Genomic DNA, 18361 nt, shown 5'->3' with positions numbered 1-18361 from the left:
AAGTCAGATACAGAAAAATGAAGAGAAGTCACCCAAGGAGCAAACTGAGACGTTAAGTGAGCAGGACACTGAAGATGCAAATAAAAATGAGGAAGAGCAGACATCTGGAGATCAAAGAGAGACGGAAGAGGAAAACGAACAGATAGACAGCCCAAACACAGGTAAAATACAGTTTATATGTTCATCTGGAAAGTGGTGATAAACAGTTTAGGTGTAGGTGAATGTGATAACCTGTCGAGAAATGTCCAAATGGAGGCTATGCCAGGTTAAAAATAAAAATACTATTATTACGATTATTAGTAATAAAATTATTAACTAAACATGCTGACAACACATTTGTTGCTCATGTTACTGGATATCACTTTAAACTCTCAGCTCTTATTGAGAGTGAATGACTTTCAAGGTTGACACTTGAATCTGTTGTTAAGGTCTGAGTGGTTTGTTTTAGGTTCATCTGATGCCACGCTCTCTTGTTGCACCAGACTGACCGCTCCAAAAGTATTTGAAAAATTGGATCAGGACAGTGGATCAGAGAATGCAGGTGAAACTCATGCAGGACAAAAACTATTGAAGGCAAGTTCACAATCTGCTATAACAGAAGACAACAGAAAGGACACAGGAATTGCAAATGAAGGAGAACTAGACAAAAATGAGAGTAACAGTGAAAATGCAGATGAATCAGAAGAATACGCTAACAGTGAACCAGATGAAACAGACAGAGACATAGAGAGCCAGCAAACCCAAGAAAAAAATGGAGAAAGAGAAAAGTCAGACACTAAAAAATGATAGTGAAAATGAAAAGAAGTCACCTGAGGAGCAGACTGAGACACTAGGAGACCAGAAAACTGAAGATGCAGATAAAAAAGACCAGACACTTGAAGAGAAGAAAGAGGAAAACAAAGAGACAGACAGCCTTAACACAGGTACAATACAGATTATATGCTTTTCTGGAAAATGGTAAGATAAGAGTTTGTACTCACTTTGGAAATGTTTTAAAATTTATTTATTTATTTATTTTTACTTGATTTACTGTTTCTACAAATGTAAGAAGTTGTACATTTTTTTTGTTATATACTTTAGCTTAATTCTAACATCTTTATTAAAATTATTTTAACTAGTCATAAAAACAGAAATAGCAGTTCTTTTAGTAAGCTTTTTTTCAGTAGCTGTAGTTAGCAATTGCTTGTTGACTGTGAAGAAAGTCTGGTTTCCTTAAAAATTTGATCAGAAAACTCTAAACACATTTTTTGGTTCCATCTGGAAGCTAAAATTCACCAAACAATATTTTCATACTGTAGAATATGCTTGGTAGCCTGTCTTATTATTTGAGGATTGGATGAGCCTATTAAATAAGCAGGACTTTGCAACGAGTTACCAAAACCTGACAGTACTTATCATTTAAAGCACAGATCTACACAGAGTGGTCTAAACAATCAAATAGAGCATGGTAATAATACAGTTAATACAGCATGAGGATTTGTACAATAAAAGATTTGTATATAATAAAAAAAATGTGTTCTGTTAATGTAAGTGAATGCAATAACCTGTTTGAATAAGTGAGGCTATGCCAGGTAACAAAGGATTTACTATTATTATTTTTGTCAGTAATAACGTTGTAACTAGACATGCTGACATCACATTTGTTGCTCATGTTGCTGGATATCACTATAAACTCTCAGCTCTTATTGAGAGTGAATGATTTTCAAGATTGACACTTGTATCTGTTGTTAAAGTCTCTGAGTGGTTTGTTTTAGGTTCACCTTATGTCACACTTCCTTGTCACACAGATGCAGCTGAAGAAAACCCTAACAGCAAATCTGATGTAACAGACAGAAAAATAGAGAGCCAGAACTCCTCACAAACCCAAGATGAAATGGAGAAAGAGAAAAGTCAGATACAGAAAAATGAAGAAAAGTCACCTAAGGAGCAAACTGAGACGTTAAGTGAGCAGGACACTGAAGATGCAAATAAAAATGAGGAAGAGCAGACATCTGGAGATAAAAGAGAGATGGAAGAGGGAAACAAAGTGATAGACAGCCCAAACACAGGTAAAATACAGTTTATATGTTTGTCTGGAAAGTGGTGATAAAAGAGTTTAGGTGTAGGTGAATGTGATAACCTGTTGAGAAATGGCCAAATGGAGGCTATGCCAGGTTAAAAATAAAAATACTATTGTTACGATTATTAGTAATAAAATTATTAACTAAACATGCTGACAACACATTTGTTGCTCATGTTACTGGATATCACTTTAAACTCTCAGCTCTTATTGAGAGTGAATGACTTTCAAGGTTGACACTTGAATCTGTTGTTAAGGTCTGAGTGGTTTGTTTTAGATTCATCTGATGGCGCACTTAACACTTCAAAAGAATCTACTGCTGACCAAAAATGTGATCAGGATAGTGGATCAAAGAATGCAGGTGATGCTTATGAAGGACAAAAACTTTTGAAGGCAAGTCCACAATCTGCTATAACAGAAACAATCAAAGAGGACACAGGAAATACAAATGGAGGAGAAGTAGCCCAAAATGAGAAAAACAGCAAAAATGCAGATGATTCAGAAGGAAATGCTAACAGTGAACCAGATGAAACACAGAGCCATAAAACTGAAGATGCAGATAAAAATAAGAAAGACCAGACACCTGAAAAAAAAAAAGAGATGGAAGAGGAAAACGAAGGGACAGACAGCCCAAATACAGGTAAAATACAGATTATATGCTTGTCTAGAGAAACAAAACTTTGCTTGCTTTGTATTTAAATTGACTTTGAATGAGCTTTAAGGCTTTTTTTGTCTAATTTGTATTTTTATTATTATTATTATTATTATTATTATTATTAATGAGAAGGTCAATCGAAAAAACAAAATTATAATTTGAGGAATCTTCACACAGCTATTTTTGAAACATATCTATCAGGCTCCACTATAAAAAGCATAAAAGTGATTAATGTGGCTGTGCACACTTTTTCTTTCTGTAAGTATTCTGAGGCCATATGATAGCTTTATGTTATGAACAAACCTAAATATTATACACTGAAATCTCAAGTCAAAATTGCCACCAGATGTCAGTTTTGATGTCAGTGATGTTTAATGATGGCATTCATCAAGAGGTGTCATTTGTTTGAGATTTGTATCATTTTAAAGAATTTAAGTGGAAAAAAAAAACAAACAAACAAAAAAAAAAAACACGTAAATTTCAGTCTATCACACTAAGCTATCATATGGCTTCAGGAGACTGAATAAAACGCATGAAGGGGTACAGACCATTTTTCTATCATATGTTAATGTTGATTTTATCTTTTATTAGGTTTATATAGAGAAACAAAACCTTTTAGACAAATCACTGCAGAAATATATTTCTGAACTGATTTGTTTGATACCCTTTATTTAGCTGAATCTTTTAATCCACCTTCGGATAGTGAAGCTTCCAGTGATCCTATGGGTTAGTTTCTGCCTTTTCGTTAGATTCAGACATTTGATACTAAATTAGTAATGTAAAGAAAAGATTTTGAACTAGTAGATGTGGTTTCTTATCTTGTTCATTTTTGTTACAGGTTTACCAGCTAATCCAGAGAACAAACCTACAAACACTGATATAAACACAGAAGAAAACACATTTCTTGGAGTGGAGCAGAAGAACAAAGAAAATGTTTTAACAAATGAGTATCCGAAAGGTGGTCAAGAACAAATGTAAGAAGAAAACAAACATGAGTCGTCTGAGCCAAAAATTAGCATTAACTTAGATAAACTGGGCAAACAAACCCATCCAGACAATGCAATACATGACAACAGTGTCTCTCAGCAGCAGGACCACAATGATGGGTTGAGTATACAAGAAGGTGAAAACAGCTGTGAAGCAGTGACAGCATCCTCAAATATTACAGATCAAGAGCAAGACGATAATGGTGAACAGAGAGACAAAAGTGAGTCAGAGCAAGACATGAGGGAGAATAGTGATGTTCCAGGAAATAACGAGACGAAAGATAACAAACATGTGTCAGAGGACCAGAAACAGAATGGGAGACTTGATAGCTACTTAAAACATGCACCGAAGGAAAATCATAGTTCAATAATTAAAGAACAGGATTTGAACAAACAGTGCAGTACAGAATGCAATAATACAGTTAATAGTGAGGGAGGTGAAGTGGGCTCAGTTTTATCAGCTTTGAAAGAGGAACAGAACAACATTTGTCAACTAGAGCCACATGAAGATCAGTAGTGTCAGTTGTCAGACAGAAAACACTAATGGATCATCAAAAATAACAGAAGATGTTGAAGGAAATGATGACACCCTGCAAGTCCAAAATTATGAGTGTGTGCTTGAACAATGTGTGGAGGAGAAGTAATAGTCAAATACTAGCATAAGAACTAGTGTTGTCAATTTACTAATGTAGTACAATTAATTTAGTGAAACTTATTTAATATAATTAATTGTATTGTTAATATTATTAATATATTCATTTACTTTTTTTTTTTTACTTAAATATGAAAAAAAAAAAAAAAACATTAACATTTCATTTTGCCTTTAGATGTCTAACACTTTCCATGTAATGTAATGAAAACTCAGTCTGCACAGAAAAACTATTGGAACTAGGGCAGATGGAATACAGAAACATCCTGTGTAAAAGTCTACTTTAGACAAACTCAATTGGACAGTGGATTGGTATGGACTGTTGGACAGTGTAAGAATTTAGCGGACATATATTAACTTAAACAGTCACTTCTGGACTAGGAGTAGGAGTGGATGGTGGAAAAACAAAGACATCTAGTGTAAAAATATTGTACTATAGTCTTTTTTTTTTTTTTTTGCCAGGTGTGATGAGGTGTGATGAAATTGCTCTGATTGCTGAGATTTTTGGGCAGGTTATTTGTATCAAATGAATTTAGCAAACACAATTTGGCTCCCAATACTTATTAAAAATTAAATTAAAAATATGGAAAGAAAGGCACAGTGCAAATCCATTATGCACTACACATAGGGTGCAATATCCTGTACATATATGTCATTAACACATCAAATGGACAGGTGAAGGGGGAGTGTAGGCTATAGCAAAGCTGATATGCGGTATGCAGAGTAAACAGAGCACAAGTGAATGACCAGTATGGCGCTCCAAGAGAAAGTCCATGAAAAAAAAAAAGAAATAATAATAAAAAAAAAAAGAAACAGTTAAGTGAGTATTGTGTTTTTTTTTTTTTTTTTTTTTTTTTTTTAATAATACTTTTCTTTTTAAATAATGATATTCTTTTCAAATCACTTTCAACAAACAGCAGGTTCTCATTCTGACATATTCTAAGTAGTGATAACTGCAGGCTGGAGCAATGGTCATGGTGAAAGGTAGAGGCATTGAGAAAGGTCTTCTTAACTGGTCAACAAAGCTGTCTGCCAAGGTGTGGAGGTAGGGTTATGACTGGGTTAGGGGTAGTTTCTGTATGATTGGATCGCCTCCTTTCAGCACGCCCATTGCTCCAGGCTGCAGCTACCACTGTCGGTATTTGATTTAATATAAATTTGGTATTTGCTAGTAATCCATATAATTTGTGTGATATTTCCTGGTTGCATTCAATGTTAATATTATCATGGTAGAAATACCAACACACACCAGCATGAATAGTAGCCTAATTGTTTACTGCTTCTGTCACTTATTAGGATCATTCCTGGTATACAGTAATATTTTGGCTTCATAATTTTTTTTAGAAAAAAGTTTAGCATTCTACCATGACATGTTTAACTATTAGGAATACATATTGTTTAAACTCTTGGCACTCTTGGTAAATATGAGTGAAGGTGGCTGTGAAAATAAATTGCATTGTTTATCCTTTTGATCTTCCATTCAAAACAATTATGAAATTCTAACCTTTCATTGAGGTAAAACAATGGAAAGTGGGAGAGAAATCTCATTATGAAATAATGTTTTTTCTCTAGTTCACATAGCCACAGTTATTGACACCCAAGTATTGCAACAAAGACAACAGCTCTGAGTTTTCTCCTATAATGCCTGAGTTTGGAGAACAGATCAGAGACCATTCCCTCATACAGAATCTCTTTAGATCTTTCAGATTCCCAGCTCCATGTTGGTGCTTCTTCTCCTTAGTTTACCCCACTCATTTTCTACAGGGTTTAAGACAGGCATGGCAGAAGCTTAATTTCTGTGCTCAGTGACACATTTTTGTGTTTATTTTGATGTTTTGGATCATTGTCTTGATGGAAGATCCAAACATGGTCCATTATAAGATTTCTTACAGAGGCAGTGAGGTTAAGATGTTTTATCTGTTCTATTTGATAGAATCCATGATGCCATGTACCTGAACAAGACGTCCAGGACCTCCGGCAGAAAAATAGGCCCAAATACATTAAAGATCCAGCAGTATATTTAACTGTGGGCATGGGGTACTTTTTATCCCTGGTTGCACCAAACCCATATGGTGGGTTTGCTGCCACAAATCTCTTTTTATGTTTCATCTGACCATAAAAGCCAGTGCCATTCGAAGTTCCAGTCGTGTCTGACAACTAAATAAATAAATATATATTTTTAAAGCTTTCTGAACCAAATCTCTAGCTGTGATACTTGGAGAGTTTTTGGCCACTCAAACTCTCATTCTTGCCATGCATTAGGACAATATAGACACACGTCCACTTCCAGACAGATCTGTAACATCTTTGGTGGATTGTAACTTCTTAATTATTGCCCTGATTTTAGCTATTTTGTTACAGCCACTTTCTATTTTGTGAAGCTCAGCAATCTTGTACATCATTCATTCTTTGGTTTTACTCCTTGTGATGATTAATGATTAAGGGATTTTGGCCTTTGTGTTCCTTATATTTATAATGCTGTGGAACAAGAAGTCATAGCTGGAAAATTTAAGTCACCCTGGTGTATTACAAAATGTAAATATGAAGAAATATACTTCAGAGATATTTTACTCATGATTATTTTTAGGGGTGCCAATAACTGTGGCCAACATGCATTGGAGGAAAAAAAAACATTTATGTCATAATGTGAGTTTCCCCCATTTTCATTTGTTTTACTTCACTGAAAGTTTAGAATTTTGAGATTTTTATTTTATTATTATTTTTTTTTTTTTAAATGATCAAAAAGACAAACGATGCAGATTTATTTTCACAGCCACCTTTGCTCATATATACCAAGGGTACCAATATTAGTGGGCAGCACTATATATTGTAGTTTGAATTGCTGTTTGTATTAGAAATTAAACCTTAATTTTAATACACCTAAACTATGTATAGGCACTTACCATGTACTTTCTTAGATCTTCCAGCATTTGAGTGGTAACCACACCCATATGATTCACATTTAACTAATCAAATGTTGCTATTCAAATTAAGTACTGTTATTACAACATTTTGAGACCACCTGTAAGTATTTTTTTAAAGGAGCACTACACCAAAAGCTTATTAATTCCATTTTAGCTGATGTCCAACTTTTAATAACTTCACCCTACAGAAATAGTTATCAAACACTTTACAGTCTTAACTGCATAAAATATGAATTAAATATAGACTTATCCATATTATAGCTACAATTATCTCTGTTACCTCTGTTCTTTGATTTGATACCATTTGATGCTGCACATGAAAAATTTTGTTAGCCGTAGTTCTTTGAGTGATAAACATTTAGCTTGCTAACCTTCTATATACAACCATAACTTTTAGAACTATGTTAGATACATTTTTTATTATGTTTAACATAGCCTAACAGGGTGGAACTTTAAGAGTGTGACGAGCAGGATAACAATAATAAAAAATAAAAAAAATAAAAAGTGAGTGAGTTTATGCTTAACTCAGTTTATACAGTTGAATTCCAGCAGTATATCACTTCCTGAAAATGGTCTCAATGGAACTGTAACAATGGTCTCAGTGAACACTGTTAATGATGGAAATTGTAAATAAATAAATAAATACAAAATAAAAATAAATAATAATAATAATAATAATAATAAACTAGTTTCACATGATTTATATGCATGTTTAGATGCTGTTTAGCCTTGTCTATAACAATTTAAAAGTGTGCTTGTGGAAGTTTATCGCTTTGCACTGAGGACATGATGCAATTGAATGTGTACATACCAATAAAAAAAAACAGAAAAAAGTTTCAAAGGTCACTCACTCGCCTTTTTGTACTTTCTTTTTTTCCCAAATCGCCATTACCTAGCACTGCACACATGGAATTAAAAAAGAAACAAACTCTCAAGGGAAGATGGCAGTTGTTTAAGTTTTTGGTTTACATTCCATGTTTCTGTTCTTCTCAAGGTAAGTCCAAAATCTTTTTAAACATGGAGCGGAGGTGAAGTAACTCATAATACAAGGAAAGACAGCCTATTTTAGCCTAAACCCGCCAGGTGCAATCAGGGCTGCATTAAGACCTTACTGGGCTCCAGGGCTAGTAAGTAAAGGTAAAAACAAGCTTACTGAAGACAACTAAACAGTCACAACTTACAACAGAACAAAAATCATGATTCAGTGATTCAGTCAAGGGCAGTGAGCATTTTCTCTCTAATGATTGACACAAATGGCAGCAACAGCAGCTATATTAGGCTGCTTTAAATTAATAGTTCACACAAGCTTGTAATGTAATAATAAAATAAATAAATATATAAATAAATATAGAGTCAACGAGGACCAGACACTTTCTGGTTATGAACATTCTTCAAAACTTTACTGCTTAATGTTCATGAACAGTTACATTTGTTTTTAAACTACATTCATGACATGCAAAATGATTGAGATATTTCTAAGGGGTTAAACTCTAAATCCATAAGCAAACATACTATGTTCAAACACATAAAACAATATACATCCAACAAGTTAATAATCGAACTAACCTAAAGTCCGTGGGAATGATGACGCTGTGTTTTTATCTGCTTTAAGTGTTCGGTCCACTTGCCATTCCACAATTTCTACTCCGTTGTCAGCTTTAGTAAGATAACCTATCTTGGGATTTGACTAACTCATGTTTTTGTCACACACACAGACAGAGGAGATGAGAGGTGAGTGACAATCCAAACCAGTGTTTTATTGAACAGATCGTTGAACACACAGAGTTGAGATGAATGGCAAATAAATAGCTTAGCTGACAGTCCTTGTGAAAATAAGCAGGTGAAAGTCCGGTATTGAGAGCCACGTGGGATCCAAGGAGCACAGGAGAGTACAACAGAGAGAATAGCATCAGATTAGGAGCTATCACAACTCAAAAGCCTATTCAGAATCACAACTCAAAAGCCTATTGCTCTGGTAATGAGGATAAAGCAAGCTATACTTAGTGAGAATTGTTTAATTTGCCCTTTTTTTGGCATATATTCACACTTTCACATACATTCAGACTTTTATTCCATATATTCAGAATTTCATTCTATATATTCAGACTCTGATTCTATATATATTCAGACTTTCATTCCATATATTCAGAATTTCATTCTATATATTCAGACTTACATTCTATATACATTCAGACTTTCATTCTATATATTCAGACTTACACTCCAAATATTCAGACTTTCATTCCATATATTCAGAATTTCATTCTATATATTCAGACTTACATTCTATATACATTCAGACTTTCATTCTATATATTCAGACTTACATTCCAAATATTCAGACTTTCATTCTATATATTCGGAGTGTCATTATATATATTCAGACTTTCATTCCATACACTCAAACTTCATATTATAAATATAATTATTTCCTAAATGGCATTCCATTATATATATATATATATATATATATATATATATATATATATATATATATATATATATATGTATAAGATATTCTGTTGAAATTAAACTTGTTATTTATAATAGATGGGATCTTGACCATGATATACTTTATGAATAGTTACAAAAAATAAGCAATATTGTTTGTAATAATAGTTGTATCGAGTGGGGCAGGGCCGAGAGCTGTGGGAACGGAACAAGGCCAGTGGAGTATAATGATAATAAGCGACACCTGCACCACTCACCGGTCTCGAGTCCCACGGAAGAGCTCCAGAAGGATAAAAGGAGGAGCGACGACGGTGGAAGACGAGAGAGGACCAGGCCTGAAATTTATTTTGTGTTTCATGTGCGGCAGTTGTTCGTGAGGGGCTGCCGCTTTACTTTGGTGTCTGTTTATTTTATAATTAAAGTGTCTAATGTTCGCCAGTTCCCGCCTCCTTCTTCCCGTTCGATGAACTGTGTTACATTTGAAGAATTTAATAATAAAATAAACAAACACAAAAGTAAAGCGGCAGGCCGTGCATGGATGACTGCTGAACACAAAACACAAATTAATGTCCAGGCCTGGTCCTCTCTCATCCCGTCCCAGCCTCATTCCGTTCCCACGGCTCTCGGCCTCGCCCCACTCACAACAGTATTTCAATTTTTTTTTTTAAAGAGTTCAAATGAGTAGTAAATAAGAATAAAATGTACAATATACTACTATTAATATTGAAACAGCCTCTAATAGCAATGACCTGTTCTGCAATCAGTTGCAAAAAAGCACTTGCATCAGTGCTTTTATTTTTTAAGCAAAAAATAGCTGCCATTCTCATTCGTTTTCTCTGACGCACAGACCTTTGGCGAACAATGACATCTTTCATCTCGTTGTTATGTATTACTAAACCATTTATACATAGCTGTCTAACACCGTGTCTACACCGGATGCAGCGGCGCGGTGCGACGCGACAAAATCCAGTAGAACCCATTTTAATCAATGATGCGTTCTACACTGGATGCTGCGCCGCGCGACAAGACAAATTCCCCACAGTAAACTGCTGCCGCTGCCTCTGAAGCCTGTCCGAAACTGTTTCCAGAGTTGCCTTCGCAGCCTTCAAAGTCATTAAGCAACAGCTTCCAGTGGAACGGCTACGATGACCGCACAGCAAATTTGAAAGTGTTAAATTCAATAGGGTCTGGCTGCAGACATGCACCTGCACTCTCAGACACCTGCACTTCCGCAAGTGACGTAATTTGCAGTCTATTTTATTATTTACTTTATTTTATATCTGTATTATTTTTTTAATCGAATCTCTCAACATTTTACAACAGTAGCCAGGTGGTGAAGACAAGAAAAAAGAAACTAAATTACAGTGTCACTCGCAATCGCCACCTGTACTCTCAGCTACCTGCGACGTCACTTGCAATCCACACAAATTGTGTGTGTTGCCAGTGGAGACAAAGAAGCTGTGTTGGTTAAACGATTAAAACTAATTTAGCATAACATACAGGGTCCTGCAAGTCATCCGTAGGAGATAAAAACAAGACCCGCAAATCCGTGGCCACAGAACAGCAGAATTTGAACGAATATGAACATGAAGCAGAATATGAATGAGAGAATACGAAGTCTCTCATTAAGCGTTAGAAAACCATTAACACTTAACATGGCTCAATGTATTAAGATGCAATTAAAAGATCAAATTCGATATGGTTTATTAATATAATGTATGTAGACTATATAGTGTTTTTCTTTCGCAAAACGTGACATAACGGATTAAGATGATAAAGACTAAACTCAATATGCTCCTATTCATTATTAAAACAACTACACACAAGCAGGTGAGCCTAGGATAAACGCAATGCCGCGTACATTCGTGTTTTCCCATAAAGAATAATCTCTACAGCTGTGTTATATCATTGTCTTTTGTTTATATTGGTTTTCTACGGGAGGAAAACGTCTATTTAACGCATTGCGTTCTGGGCTCGTCTGCTTGCCTATACAGAGTTGGTCCTTTTAATATCACATAATGCCTTTCCTATGGCGCGTTCATATCTGCTGGTGTATCGTTTGACAACAGTAAGGTTTATACTGAATTTGGTCTTTATCATCTTGGTCCGTTTTGCCACATTAAGCGTTTGCTGGGCAAGTATAAAAGTGAAAGTTTGCGCATTGTGTTCATGGCCATATGCTTGCCTTGAAGTACATTAAATTAATGTCCATGAATTACAAATCCAGGTTGACAGATGGCGGCTCACTTGTCTGGTGATGTTGAAACGAAAACAGGCATTCACAGAAATGTTGCCTTAATAGGCCTAAATTGTAGTTAAAAGAATTGTGGAATTGGTTATTTTAGAGTGTAACATTTTAGGCATAATTGAAGCCAGAATATCAAGAATAAAAGTTGAATGTGTGTAAACTTGGCTGCATTTTCTCTTTAAATTAGAGACTTTGATTTGTTGTTGTTGACAATATTATATTTGCTATGAGCCAACAAAAATCACAGGGTGGGTCGAGGTCCTTCACCCCAAAATCAAAAGAATGAAATAATGAATTATATTTTACAAAACAAAGATCAAATCTATTGCCATTAAGAATATTGACTTAATTAAAGAAAGATAGAAAAACAACAACAACAACAAAACTACATACATTAAACCAGATATGTGTTTGAGATTCCCCCTTAGGGTGTAAGAAGTTATTTCACTAATGGGATTTTTTTTCATCTCCTTTATATTTAGTTTTATGTGATGACTATGGCGAAAGTGGAAACAAGATCACACTTACACCAATCATCCGTGGAAAGCCTGAAGAAATTCTGTGGACACATAATGGCAACAAAGTTCTGGAGTATGATGGGAGGGAGTTGGTGAAATATGGCTCATATAAAGACCGTGTAGATGTTGATTTTGAAACAGGACAGCTCACAATAAGAAAACTAAACAGCCAAGACAGTGGCAACTATGTCTCTGAAATCGGGATCAATAGGAAGATTCAAACCACCAATCATACATTGACAGTTTTGGGTAAGATATCTATATATCGCAGATGATTATGTGCAGATTAGTGCCTAGTAGTCTCATACAATGGATAATTGTAAATAGGGAATTGTTTGATTTCCTAAAATTCTGTGTAGTAATAATTTTCAGTACAAATTGGAGAAAACAAGAAAAGCAAATTTAATGCATAGCACTCTTAGACCTGCTGTATGGTGCAATTCATAAAGTTTGTTTTTTATTTTAGTTAATGTATCTTATTGTCAATGGGTTTTTCAGTTACTAGTATGAAAATGGTATCAAATGAGAATTATACAAAACAAATGTATTTATTTTAATGTAACTGTTTATTTTACACAATATTTACTCATAAATGATCTAAACATATTTAAAACAAAGAAAGTACATTAGCCACTGAAAAGCTTTTTTTTAATTGTAATTGTTGATTGATAATCTCAAAATGACTAAATGTGCATGTCGTAGATGCTCTGCCAGAGCCTCTGGTGACCTGTGAAGTGGATGAGACCTCACATTTGAAAAAACTGTCCTGTTCAGTGGAATCCCAGACTCAGCCAAGCTATGAATGGAGTGGACCTGATATAAAACAGCCGGGACCAACACTTCTTGTTGATGAACAGGAGGAAAAGCAAGACTCAGTCTATACCTGCACTGTGAAGAATAAAGCTGCAAGCAGGACCAGAGACTTTACTCTGCAAGACTGCCACACAGGTTTGCTAGGAAATCAATGAACACATCACATTGAGACTTTAATGTAGAGGCTTGTTCTATTTCTTGAATGGTTTTGTTTGCAGGTGGAGTAAACCCTGCTGTGCTTGTTCCAGTCTTAATAGTAGCAGTGCTTCTCATTACTCTGCTTGCTGTGCTGGCATTATACTTCTACAGACGTAAAAGACAAAAATGTAGGTGCCATGAAAAGTGTTCAACAAATCATCTTCAAAATACATATTTAATTAACATCAATTTCTCACAAAATCTATATTACACAGATTAAAATAATTTTCTTTTTGTCATGTAAATGCTCGAGAAGCAGGGGAGTCTGAACGTGAAAAAAATTACCCTGAAAATGGTGAGATAAGAGGTTGTGTTCTTTTTTAAAAAAATTTATTTCAAATAGTCTTATGAAAACAGAAATAGCAGTTCTTTTAGTACGATTTTTTCTTTAGTACCTCTAGCAATTGCTTGTTGACTGTGCAGAAAGTGTGGCCTGTTTTTTGATCAGAAATGTGTTTTGTCATTGTGTATATAATCCCTCTATATATTAAATTTACTCTGCATTTTAATATCTTTGTAAATGTAAGTTATACCACATTATAGTGCTGGTCGTGGTCTGCTACACTTTAAAGGGGTCATCGGATGCTAAGTTCACTTTTTCATGTTGTTTGAACATTAATGTGTGTTGGCAGTGTATGTACAAATCTACCCTATAATGATAAAAATCCATGCAGTGGTTTTTAATTCATCTGTAAAAATAATATCCCCTTTTTCAAATCGAGCCATTCTCAGATTCCTGTCGTTGTGGCATCACACCCACAGAGGCCGCTCCCACTATAGTTGATTGACATGAGCTCTTACCTCAGACCAGCTGTCACAGTCCAGTAACTTTCCATGTTTTGATGCTAGAACAGGGATGTAAGTTAGACAAGAATATCTCAGATTAAGGTGTTGTGTTGCTGGATGTAATAATGAACATAGTGGTCGTCATTTACTCCCGACATCTGAGCTGCTGAAGATGCAGTGGATTTTGTTTGTTTGTGAATAGAATGCGCCTCCCGATCTACATATATCCGTCTATGTTCACGCGAATCATTCATGATCCAGCTTCACTTACAGCAGAAGTGAGTATAAGCGTTTTTTATGAATCTTTGCTATCGCTTTTCCTTATAACGTGGTAGTTAGGAAGTTTAGCAGCTATATGCGGCTAAATGCGGCTAAAGTAAACAAGCTCGTCATTCCACAGAGAGAAGAGGGGGGCGGGGTGATTAGCTCATTAATTTAAAGGAACAACCCCTTAGAATGAGATGATTTTTGAGAGCTTATTTTGACAAGATAAAAAGGGTGTTGTTTTACAAAACCATTAAGAATTTTTATTCAAAGTATATTAGAGACTTTTCATTAAGACCCTAAAGAATCATATCAGCTTGTGGGAAATGAGCATCCGATGACCCCTTTAAGTTTATAGGAGATCAAGTCATTAAGTCAAGTCATTGATTTCAAAGTGGCAATGATCTAAGGCTCTAAGCACATTATTTTTTTTCCATCTGAAAGCTGGAATTCATCAAACAATATTTGCATACTGTATAATTTGGGTCTTATTATCTGAAGATTCAGTGAGCTAGTTAATAGACCATGCGCATTTGTATAAAACTATTTTAGTATAATAATAATAATAATAATAAATGTTTTCTTTGAATGTAGGTGAATGCGACAACCTTTTGATAAATGTCCCAACAGAGACTATGCCAGGTAACAAATGATGTATTATTATTATTACATTAATAGTAATAACGTTGTAACTAGACATGTTGACATCACATTTGTTGCTCAAATCACTATAAACTCTTATTGAGAGTGAATGACTTTTAAGGTTGACACTTGAATCTGTTGTTAAGGTCTCTAAATGGTTTGTTTTAGGGTCATCTGATGCCACACTCCCTTGTCACACAGATGAAGCTGAAGAAAAGGCTAACAGTGAACCTGATAAAACAGACAGACAAATAGAGAGCCATAAAACCTCACAAACCCAAGAAGAAATGGAGAAAGAGAAAAGTCAGATATTGAAAAATGAGAGGGAAAATAAGGGGGAGTTATCTGAGGAGCAGACTGAGACACAAAGAGAGCAGAATAAAAATGAAAATGCAGATAAAAATGAGGATGACCAGACACCTGAAGATAAAAAAAAGAGAAGAAAGAGGAAAATGAAGAGATGAACATCCCAAACACAGGTAAAATACAAATTATATGCTTGTCTGGAAAATGGTAAGATAAGAGTTTCTACTCACTTTGGAAATTTTTGAAAATTACAATTTCTTCTTTGCTTGATTTTGTATTTCTACAAAACTAAAGTTATATATTTTTTCGTTATATACTTTATCTTAATTAAAATCATTTCAAATAATCTTATAAAAACTGAAATAGCAGTTGTTTTAGTAACCTTTTTTTTCATTTAGTAGCTGTAGTTAGCAATTGCTTGTTGACTGTGCAGAAAGTCTGGCTTCCTTCTTTAAAAAAATGATCAGAAATGTATTTTTCATTGTATATATAATCCCTCAATATATTAAATATTTTCTGCATTTCAATATTTTTGTGAATGTAAGTTATACCACATTATAGTGCTGGTCGTCATCTGCTTCACTTGAAGTTTTTGGGAGATAGCTAAACCATTGATTTCAAAGGGGCAATGATCTAAGGCTCTAATCACATTATTTTTGGTTCCACTTGAAAGCTGGAATTCATCAAACAATATTTTCATACTGTAGAATTTGTTTGGTAGCCTGTCTTATTATTTGAGGATTGGATGAGTCTTTTAAATAAGCAGGACTTTCAACGAGTGACCAAAACCTGACAGTCCTTTTCATTTATAAGCACAGCTGTACACAGAGTGGTCTAAACACTCAAATATAGCATGCTAATAAAAGAGTTAATAGAGCATGAGCATTTGAATAACTAAATATTTTTATATAATTGAAAATGTTTTATATTAATGTAGGTGATAATCCTGTTGAAAAAAGTCCCAACAGAGGCTATGCCAGGTAACAAATTATTTGCTATTATTATCATTGTTAGTAATAACAGTGTAACTATGCTGACATCACATCTGTTGCTCATATCATTATAAACTTTCAGCTCTTGAGAGTGAATGACTTTCAAGGTTGACACTTGAATCTGTTGTTAAGGTCTTTGAATGGTTTGTTTTAGGTTCATCTGATGCCACACTCCCTTGTCACATCAGACTGACCGCTCCAAAAGAATCTTTTGCTGATAAAAAATTGGATCACGACAGTGAATCAGAGAATGTGGGTGATGCTCATGAAGGACAAAAACTTTTGAAGGAAAGTCTGCAGTCTGCTATAAAAGAAACAATCAAAGAGGACACAGGAAATACAAATGAAGGAGAATTAGACAAAAATGAGGAAAATGAAAATGCAGATGAAGCAGAAAAAATGCTAACAGCAAACCTGATGAAACACAGAGCCAGAAAACTGAAGATGCAGATAAAAATGATAAAGACCAGACACCTGAAGAGAAAAAACAGATGGAAGAGGAAAACAAAGAGACAGACAGCCCGAACACAGGTAAAAATTTGACAGATTAACCGGTCTAGAGAAACAAAACCTTGTCTTTGTATTTAAATTAACTTTGCAGTGGTTTTCTGCAGCATTTTCACTGAAAAAACATTTAAATTTCAGTCTGTTCATCACACCAAACTATCATATCAGGTAGACCATAAGGTTTTAAAGCAGAACTCAGTTTCACAAACAATAACCAACTATTATTATTACTTATTTATTATGTATGTAATAATGTTATTATTACAACTATTACATTATTACTATTATTATTATTATTATTATAGTGTTTTATTATTATTATAATTATTTTTATTTTATTTTTTATTTTTTTTGCAAACACAGAGACTGTGAGTCCACAGTCTTCTGTGACAGAAAGAAGTACAATGGACACAGGAAATGTAGAAGAACAACTGCACACAAATGAGAATAACAGCCAAAATGAAAATGGTGAACAGTCACCAGAGGAGCAGAACAAGAGCCTGTGTACATCTATTAATGAAGATGACCAAAGGCGAGAAGAGGAAAAACCCCAGGTGATAGATCTACACAAAGGTAAAATACAGATTATGTTTATATAAACATTATGTTTATAAACAAAGCCATTTAGACAAATCACTGCAGAAATATATTTCTGATCTGATATGTTTGATACCCTTTTTTTAGCTGAACCTTTTAATCCACCTTCGTATAGTGAAGCTTCCAGTGATCCTATGGTTTAATTTCTGCCTTTTCTTCAGATTCAGAAGTTTGATATTGATTTAGTAATTTAAAGAAAGTATTTTGAAGTAGTAGATAAGGTTTCTTATTTTGTTCATTTTTGTTATAGATTCACCAGCTGACCTGGAGGAAGGAACATCAATGTAGCAGAGCTAGTCAGACATTTTGAAAATCTAAAACACAAGACACAAAAAACATTGACACAAAAGACACAAAAGACCACTTACTGATAATTCCAATTTAGGAAGGAGTTTGTCAATTTTGGGTAAGAAACCCAAGATTAAAGGTCAAAGACACAGCACATCATGACCATCACATGAGGACAATCATTAGTAGAGACTTTGTTGGGTAGGTTCCCCCACCCAGGACAAAGACTAGGCCTTCTAGACCTTATGACCTCTCGTTTCTCACAAAACACATCCTCAAATTCACAGAATGGACAAAGACTGTCTTTTACATATGTAGATGCACCAAAATGATGCTTAAAAGGACAAATATCAGTCCATTGCATAACTCCCTATCATGTATGTGACCCACACATGTGTCTTTTCTAATCAGTTATTGTGTATGTCCTTTTAATAACTATTGAATATAGCTTAGGAGTTTATATTGTGTTTGGTATGCC

The 18361-nt window shown here is 34.5% G+C and overlaps 2 protein-coding genes across 5 annotated transcripts; both read left to right on the top strand.

The window, feature by feature from the left end:
* Positions 1 to 21: 21 nt before the first annotated feature.
* On the top strand, positions 22 to 4508 carry LOC127157417 (uncharacterized protein DDB_G0290685-like). Of its 2 annotated transcripts, XM_051100661.1 has the most exons (6): positions 22 to 161; positions 449 to 923; positions 1788 to 2048; positions 2337 to 2699; positions 3390 to 3440; positions 3553 to 4508. In XM_051100661.1, exons 2-6 carry the CDS (start codon positions 752 to 754, stop codon positions 3690 to 3692), a joined length of 987 nt encoding a protein of 328 aa, XP_050956618.1. In that variant the 5' UTR covers positions 22 to 161; positions 449 to 751; the 3' UTR covers positions 3693 to 4508. The 2 variants fall into 2 exon arrangements, with proteins under 2 accessions (XP_050956618.1, XP_050956619.1); XM_051100662.1 differs by lacking the exon at positions 3390 to 3440.
* Positions 4509 to 8147: 3639 nt separating this feature from the next.
* Positions 8148 to 17736, top strand: LOC127157415 (SLAM family member 5-like). Of its 3 annotated transcripts, none has more exons than XM_051100659.1 (10): positions 8148 to 8267; positions 12455 to 12739; positions 13193 to 13438; positions 13522 to 13629; positions 13761 to 13796; positions 15146 to 15193; positions 15362 to 16479; positions 16646 to 17022; positions 17362 to 17571; positions 17683 to 17736. In XM_051100659.1, exons 1-7 carry the CDS (start codon positions 8180 to 8182, stop codon positions 15655 to 15657), a joined length of 1107 nt encoding a protein of 368 aa, XP_050956616.1. In that variant the 5' UTR covers positions 8148 to 8179; the 3' UTR covers positions 15658 to 16479; positions 16646 to 17022; positions 17362 to 17571; positions 17683 to 17736. The 3 variants fall into 3 exon arrangements, with proteins under 3 accessions (XP_050956616.1, XP_050956615.1, XP_050956617.1); XM_051100658.1 differs by having other exon boundaries at positions 13758 to 13796; XM_051100660.1 differs by lacking the exon at positions 13761 to 13796.
* The last annotated feature ends 625 nt before the right edge of the window (positions 17737 to 18361 follow it).

This window comes from Labeo rohita, unplaced genomic scaffold (assembly GCF_022985175.1).
Source record: "Labeo rohita strain BAU-BD-2019 unplaced genomic scaffold, IGBB_LRoh.1.0 scaffold_1067, whole genome shotgun sequence".
Taxonomy (NCBI): domain Eukaryota; kingdom Metazoa; phylum Chordata; class Actinopteri; order Cypriniformes; family Cyprinidae; genus Labeo; species Labeo rohita.
This window is presented reverse-complemented; position numbering and strand designations above follow the sequence as displayed.